The sequence below is a fragment of the Protomyctophum bolini genome (genome assembly GCF_963924005.1).
Source record: "Protomyctophum bolini genome assembly, chromosome: 3".
Taxonomy (NCBI): Eukaryota; Metazoa; Chordata; class Actinopteri; order Myctophiformes; family Myctophidae; genus Protomyctophum; species Protomyctophum bolini.
In genome coordinates this window covers 33,120,536-33,129,173 of record NC_137864.1, presented here as the reverse complement: position 1 = coordinate 33,129,173, position 8,638 = coordinate 33,120,536, and the positions used below count along the sequence as shown (strand labels likewise).

At 44.5% G+C, this 8,638-nt stretch overlaps 1 protein-coding gene across 1 annotated transcript; it reads right to left on the bottom strand.

The window, feature by feature from the left end:
- Positions 1-5,179: 5,179 nt before the first annotated feature.
- Positions 5,180-6,211, bottom strand: LOC308311658 (cytoplasmic tRNA 2-thiolation protein 1-like; the record flags this gene model as incomplete). Its single annotated transcript, XM_080758439.1, has 1 exon — positions 5,180-6,211. One exon carries the CDS (start codon positions 6,209-6,211, stop codon positions 5,180-5,182), a length of 1,032 nt encoding a protein of 343 aa, XP_080614565.1.
- Between the last annotated feature and the right edge of the window lie 2,427 nt (positions 6,212-8,638).

Below are 8,638 nucleotides of genomic sequence, written 5' to 3'. Positions count from 1 at the left end.
GTGTCCGGGTCTTAATGTCCCTGTGTGTGAACAGGGGTGTGTGGCTCAGAGGCCCTCCATACACACATACAGTGCATAAATCAGTGCACTAACTAGCTCTAACGAGCTCTAACAAGCCCTAACGATCCTATAAGCCCTTGATTAGAGGTTGATTATGCGAGTAGGGGGGCCAATGCAAATGGCTACTTTCTGCTGGCCTTTAGCTGTTTGTAGGAGACTGATTCTCTCTCTCTCTCTCTCTGTCTGTCTCTCTCTCCTGTGTTGTTGCTTGCACAGTGATGCATTGTCCCGTCTACGACCGGAGATCGTGAAACCTGGCAATCATCGGCAGCATCCGAACCCCAACGGCAGGTTGAAGGCACCGTTTGGCTGATCACTGCCGTGACAGATGCACCAGGATGCGAGTGCATGGAAAGAGCATTCAACATGTCAGGGTGTGTGGGCTGCATGCTTGCTTTTGGGACAGCTGCCATGAAAAGTTGTGATGCAGTCCTTGGAGTGATGGCCGCTAGTTTGGGCATGGTTGACCTTCAGTTTGTGTGTGTGTGCATCTGTGTGTGCGCGTGTGCGCGTGTGCATGTGTGTGTGTGTGTGTGTGTGTGTGTGTGTGTGTGTGTGTGTGTGTGTGTGTGAAACACACCAAAATTGCAGCTGTAAGGCAAGCTTGAATTATCCTCTTTCAATCTGCAAACATTTGTTTCATAAAAATCCACCGTAGACATGTTATCTAATTATACATTGGAGAAGTGGTACCCAAAAAGTTGAAGAAACCCAAAGCCACAACAGCTACGTCGCTATTGCAACACCCACAACACCATCTTACACACTACACCCACACACACTCACACGGCAGTGACGTCACACACTTACCCTTCGCAGTGTTCGGGACCTATCTCCTCATAACGCGGCCGACGCCAACGCAGACCACCAGCCGTCAAACAATAGTCTTTGCATTGGCACTAACACTGCCTCCCTTCCACACTCACGCCGGCAATGCATTTGTTTAATACACAGATTTTCGGCCCAAACACCCACACCCCCCAGGCAACACTAAGCACTGCTGCCTATGCTGTTGCCCCAACAGGCCCAGAAACAAGGCCTTTAACCACGCTACTTACATACACTACAACTCGCTTACAATTCGCAAACCTGGCAACACTGCCCTCTCTTCCCAGGCCCGCCCCCACACTAGCTTGACAATCTCATCTCGCGCAGGAGATTGAGGAGAGAAAGAAGGAAGTGGAGGAATTATAGGCTCGCTATTTTGCTTATTCCTTCTAAATCTCTGTATTTACACAATAAATGACTCTGCGATTCCCTTAGTTACATCAACATTGTTCTTTGTCATTACTTGGTTCGTGCCAAAATATCACCATTACACCGATCACTTTGGCTATTTTCGCCAGACAGCCAACTGCCCAGTACACATACACACGCCTGCACGCACACGCACGCCTGGCGTGCACACACACACGCACACCTGGAAACCACGATCTCTCTCGCCACACCACACACAAACACACACACAGGAATCGCCATGCAGGCTATACGGCGGCGAGACAAGACGTCATAATCTTGCGTTTCATTAAATAACTTTCTTTCTCAGCACGTGCACGTGCGCACACAACATTATTCAAGTGAAATGCGTAACGGCAATATTGGGCTAATATAGGCTACCAATACAGGACTAATCTTCAGTTTCATTAAATCACTCTGTCTTACTCCGCACGCGCGCACACGTGAAAACACAACATTACTCAAGTGAAATGCAGAACCAATATGTGGGTAGCACAATAACACATGACATCGGTGGGAGAGGAGTTATTGTGTGTTTTGGAAAAACAGCGTGGTGTTGTTTTGTGTCAGCTGAAGCTTCATGTGTTTGTGTTGGAGCGCCTCAGTCAGGCCGTGGGGGCAAAGGGGGTATATGGTTACAGACAAAACAATGGTACATTTCCAGGCATTCAATTAAATTCCATTGCTTGAAAGGAAGGAAGTAAGGATGCATCTTAATGATCTCCCATCTAGAACTGGAAAAACAACATTCCTCACCTATAGACCATCCTTGGGGTGGGGAGGGGTGCTCATGTCATTGTTGAAGTGGTCAGGGTGCTTAAGTGGGCAGCTACTGTAACTAGCCAGGGGTGCTAATGTCATTGTGCTGTGTGTGGTCAGGGTGCTTAAGTGGTCAGCTACTGTAACTAGCCAGGGGTGCTAATGTCATTGTGCTATAATAATAACTAATAACCCATCCGTTACTACATGTGGAGTCAACTCCCGCAATTTATTTCTTCCCATAGTGTGTGGCGAAGTAGCTCTGGGATGAGTGCGCCCGAAGCGCGCGCAATATTCTAGTGAGTTTACAAGTTAAATGTTCCTTGACCTTGACTTGTTCTTTGCCAACATGCTTTTCCTCACAGCTCCCCTTATGATCAAACCTTAAAAAACCTTAAAATGAATGACCATGGTTTAACTACACAAAACAAAATATATTTTCCCTACACTACATTTCGGGGTTAAATATTCAGCCAACGAACATATTCCCTAATCACAAAGTATACATGTATTTCAGACAGATAACTCCCTAGAGCGCCAGGTGTTCTTGAGAAGTATAAAAGCTGTTCTTGCCTTAATTGCCTATGCTTGCTCTAGCTCTGGCTCATGGACTAAGAACCAAAAATAACTGAACCGGTTCCCATTGTGAACCAACCGGTGGAAAACGGGTCAGTGTCCCAGGTTCCTGGTTCAACTAATTTCAAACGATCAAATGTTCTTCAAATATTGTCAAATTTCAATGAATGATCCATCCACCATAGGAAAGCTTACAATAAAATGAGGTAAAAAGCTGAACAATGACCATGGGGCCATGGTGTCTCAATCCACTGTAGCCTACGGATCACATGGGCATGTTTTTCACCAATCAGCTGAGGGAGATTTTGGGGATCTCCATATAGGCATAAAAGAGACACAAACACAAGCATGCAAGATTACCATTGATTGATTGATTGATTCATTTGTAACAATTTCCCTTTAACACTTAAGGAAAACCATTAGCTAAGGAAAAATAAACAGGATCGTAGGAATATAGTTGAAGTTATTTATATAGAGAGGCAGAAAAGCAATACTGTCAAACAAACGGTGTACAATCAAAGCAATGCTCTTGGTAGCCCCGCAAGCAGAACCCGAATGTAGTAAAGTTTCTGACACTTTTATGACTTTACTGCATTGGGTCCTGCTTCACGTGGGGCTGTCGCCAGTTACGCACAAACAAATACAATGTAAACACCCCATGAGACGGACTTCTGCGCGCTTTTACCATGGTTATTCATGTATTGACTTACGAATGTGCGAACTATAAGTACCTTACATACCATACCGACACATCTCCTGTGTCGCGGAAGCCGTTAAGTATTTTTAATCCATGATTGATTAAAAATGTCGCTTCTTCCTACCTTGTTTATTGACACCTCATTGTACCGCCTATCTGGCTAGCTAGTGGTGCTACAGCTATGACGGAGCAGATCAAAGGCAGGGACGTTGCCCGCAAAGCCAACCGCACATCGGGAGGCGGTACAATAAACGGTAAATAAACAAGAAGAAATCAAAGCGACATTTTTAATCAAACATGGATTAAAAATACTTAACGGCTTCCGCGACACAGGAGATTTTATCAGAGGTATGTAAGGTACTTATAGTTCGCACATCCGTAATCAAACACAATACAAAGCGCGGTAATAGCGAGCAGATCGAAGAAAGGTTGAGTTTTTTATATCCGCGTTCCAACAATCGCATTGGAAAATCTTAGCTTGACCAGGAACCCTACGGGTCAGCCCGGTTCGGTTCGGATTGGGCTGACCCAGGGGGTTCCGAGAGGGGCTATGCTCTTGGCAAAGTGCGTCTGTCCCTGTCCCTATAACATAATATAAATAAACAGGAAAACAAACTGAAATCCACAAACAATAGCCTACTCTTTCAAAACCCCTCCCGCCCAACAAGTCCCGACGCTCTTTGTAGCGTCCAGCTGCGCCACAACAAACAAAACAATAAACAAAACAATAAACAATCCCCCCAAAAGTCAAGTATTAAATAAATAAATAAAGTCCGCGTTCGTCCTCTCCTCTTCCTTAATGAAGCGCGCGCCCGCGGCCGTTTACAATATAGTTCCTCGATAGTTCCTATAGGTGTCCAAAGAAATATAAAATATCCGCTCCGAATAATCCAACGAAAAACGTTGGGTTTGGGGTACTCCTATAGTCACAATCCCAGCAGAAAAGTTTGGAATGAGCTCACCATTAGCACCGGCTCCGCCACATAACACGCTCGCCGGCAACGGTTAATCCAAACTATGACCGATTCACCACTTCTCCCGATGGCCTCGACGGTCCTTCTTTTCGGCTGCAGACACTACGTTAATACTTCTACTTATGAATTAAACTGTATCTGGCGCCTGGAGCTCCTCTCTCCTGTGTAGGCCTACACCTCTGTTTGCAGTTTTCCCCCTGTTCCCTGTGTGCCACTCCCTCCATATGAAACCTTAGTGTGGGTGTTGCCATCAATCAGTGACAGCTGTCAATCACCCCTGTACAGGCCCATTACCATTCTTGTGGATAAACTGAATAGAGAATAATACTATCTATTAAAGAAATCAGCATCACACGTTACATTTCTCTTCATAAACAATAACATGGATATGGAAAATAAAGCAGAAAAACATAGAAATGTGCTTCGTCACACATTGATTGATTACTTTATTATACAGAAAGTCAAACACTTATATTTTATGTTATTTGTGTGGTCAACATCTCATCAATTGAACTGAGGAGAGACACAGTAACTCTTGATTAATTCTGGAGTATATACATTTTGTTCTATAAGATGCATTTATAATAATATAATACAAAAAACGAAATTATATTGGGAACATAGTCTCACCATTAAGACATGTTAAGATAAACCTAGAGTAATAAATACATATCATTCTAAACATTTAGCATGAGTTTGCACTGCCTACTGCCTATACAATAAAATATAACAAATTAGGGGTCTTTAATTCTCAGTAAATATTGCAATCATCTCTTTTAAGTTAGCAAAATAAGTGGTGGCCAAGTGGTGTGCCATTACTTTTTATTTATGTATTTATTTTATTGAAATATTATATAAATAAAGTTCCCGATAAATCTCAAAAGTCAATAGCCTTCAACTTCCTCTCCTCCTTTTCGGTCAGAGGCTGTTGGTTGAGGATTTTGTCATGGAGGTGGTGATGCTTTCCAATGCCCAACTTAGGCAGCCCTCGGTTCAAACCCTCCAACAACACACAGGCTTTACAGAACGCCTGGCTAGAGATGTAGCCGCATCGACTGCAAGTCCCCTGTACCGGCATCTTCACCCCCTCCTTCACCGACAGGTTCTCACCAGAGTGAATGACGTCCATTATGGAGCTAGGCCGCACGGCCTCCAAGTCCTTCAGGAAGGTACGAGCGTGTCCGCGATAGCTGTTAGGCGAGTAAACGCACTCTGTGGAGAAGTAGTCCAACTTCTTGAAGTAAGCGTAGAGCACAATCTCTTTTTCGTAGGCATATTTGAGGGGCTTGCAGCGCGGGACAACGCCATTGCCTTCAGAGGCCGTGGATATGGCGGTGCAGCGGCGCAAGCGTGCAATGTCCCCTCGCAGCACGTTCATCAACACCGTCTCGGCCACGTCGTCGGCATTGTGGCCTGTGCATATCTTATCCACTTTGAGCATGATGGCTCCTCTGTCCAACGCCTGCCTCCTGAACACGCCGCAGAACGTGCAGTTATTCTTCACTCCAATCTGCTTCACTATAGCGTCCATGGTCCAGCCGTACATCTCTTCATAGGACACGATCTTTAGCGGCAGGTCGTACTGCCGCTGGTTCCTCTTCACCGTCTCTAAGGAGTCGTCCCGGTAGCCCGAGATTCCCTCGTCCACTGAGAGCAGCACGAGATTGAGTCCGTATCTGTATCGCCCGTTTAGTGTCTTCATTAGGTACGCCAGCACCGTAGAGTCTTTTCCGCCCGAGGCGCCGATCGCTACAGTCTCTCCATGTTTGAAGAGCCTCGCCGCCACAATGGTCTGATGCACCTCCTCCTCAAAGGCGCCAAAGAAGCACTGTTTGCACAGTGAATGGCCGGTCTTTGGACGTCTCAGTGCCGCGCGCTTTTCAGAGCAACTGCTGCACTGTATTGGCATCTTGGAAGGAAATGACCTAAGACATTGACTACACCAGTGCTCTGGACTACACTATAGAATAACAAGATATCGATGACGCAGCAGCTTGAAAGGGTTCAGGGAACTCCATATAAGGGCAAGTGTTTCAACCAATCAGCTTGGGGAGAGTACTGGAATCTCCATATACGGGCAGGGCATAAAAAGCACAAAGAGGAACTTCATAATTATACGTTTCATCACGAAGACCACGTCCAACCACTAGTCAAGACTACTTTCCCCGGTGGGCACTCTGAGCCCTCCACCACACATAAAATGCACTTATTGGCCAATTTTTGGGGATTTTATCTCTGCAATATCGATAGAGGGTCCAGAGTTATATATAATGTATATATCCAGCTCAAAATGTGTCGCTTTGTGATGCATTTTGAGCTTTCAGATCTGCTACGCTTTAAAATTAAGCCACTTTTTCACACCAATTAGTATATATGATGTCTGTGGATATTCGTTAATAAACAGCTCTCAAGTTAAATTACTGTGTTAAAGTGTAATTTGGGGGTCGGACAGTGAGCATGTGTTGATTTGTGTGTGTGTGTGTGTTTGTGTGTGTGTGTGTGTGTGTGTGTGTGTGTGTGTGTGTGTGTGTGTGTGTGTGTGTGTGTGTGTGTGTGTGTGTGTGTGTGTGTGTGTGCGTGCGTGCGTGCGTGCGTGCGTGAGAGAGAGAGAGAGAGGTAGAGTGAGTGCAAAGAGTGTAAAGAGAAGGAGAGTCAAGCAAATTAAGGTCACAGCTCCATTCAATTTGTAAAACTTCGCAATAACATTTTCCTGTTTTTCTTTCTTAAAAAAAGTATAATAAGAATAATGTGAAGGGTCACCTCACCGTAGTGGCGGATTGTAAATTAAGTCCCATTCTAGCTTGCTATTTTTCAAGTGACACAATACAGTTGTCCAACTGATAAATCCCAACACCTGTGTGTTTGTCGTGCATCAAATGTCTGGCGGGAGGTATTTTTGGCTCTTTTGTGATTAATCCATGGCTTTTTTATGTGCTGCCTGTACCTTTTCAACTGTAAATAAAATATCCAATCAATCAAAACATCCTCCCCAACTCATCAGCCGTTTAAGAATATTGCAGATTGTTTTTGATGTTTTGAAGTGTAAAGACGTTAGACTGTAATTACTCTCTGGTGCTCTTGCTCAGAACCAAGACAGTGAGTGCATGGTTTCTGGCCATTTTATAGGAAGCAGAAGTCCCCTAAAAATATGCCGTTCCATAGACTAAAATGTATTATTGGTGAATACATTAAAGTGAATGGAGCTCCATGAAGGGGTCAGGGGTCAGTTAATGGTGTGAAATAGTTAGGGTGGCACTACTTTAGGTTGGTTGTAAACCAAATGCATGACTCAGAGACATCTATCTAAAAAAGTGAGTGAGAGCAGCACTTCTTTGATGTATAGTATGGCTATTGGCTACCATGTTCTGACGATGTGAATTGACGTGTCTTCGAGGTCTATTTCTCACTCTGTGAATGACAGGAGTCACCAGAACGTCATGGCTCCTGAGAAGCACAACATCCGGATGTGTGGCTGACATCTTAGAGCGCCATGGCTCTAGTGAGGGTTCCAGTTCTTTGGAACCACAACAGCTCACCAGAACACTGGGCTGAGGAACAACACTTTCTCGATGGACAGCAAGAATCTCCACCAGAGCCCCAGGGCTCTAGCCTGGTTCCCAACCTGATTCACTGTGTTCCGTGATTGGTTTTGTCAAGCAAAGTGACAAAACAAATCATGGAATGCAGCAAATTACTCTGGAGACCAGGCTCACAGGGCTTTTATAAGATTTATTTATCAAAATTATACTGACTCGTATCACTCGGCATATGGCAGAAATGGATTCAGCACATACAAATCATATAGAAACAACACATTATGTACAATTATTTGTCAGAATTCTTTCCCGTTTTTATAGTGATTAACTATGGTAATTACTCAATTTCGGACGAAACAGTGACTCGTATTACTCAGCATACGGCACTTTTCTACACATCCATATTTGGGGATCCAACAATGAACCAATTCAAGCCTTCAAGGGATTGGGCTTCAGTCGCAGACCTTACACCACACGACCACGGAGAAAAACATACAGACATGCAGGCAACATACAGGCATACAGGTAAACATGAACCATTGGTCCCATCCTGACAGGAATAAGTGTTCAAGTAAACAGACCTTGATGATTGACATCACAAGAAATGACATCATAGACTCTTTGACTATAATTAGCCCTGCCTCACAGATAATTAGATGCAAAAGACCGGACCTGTGAAACACTGCATTAGTGCGGTAGGCCTACTTGTCCAGCCAACTGATAGAAAGTATCATCAAACCTGTCTCAGAGGCCCATAGTGTCAAAAGACACAGATTCCAAAGGATACAATGTATCCGACT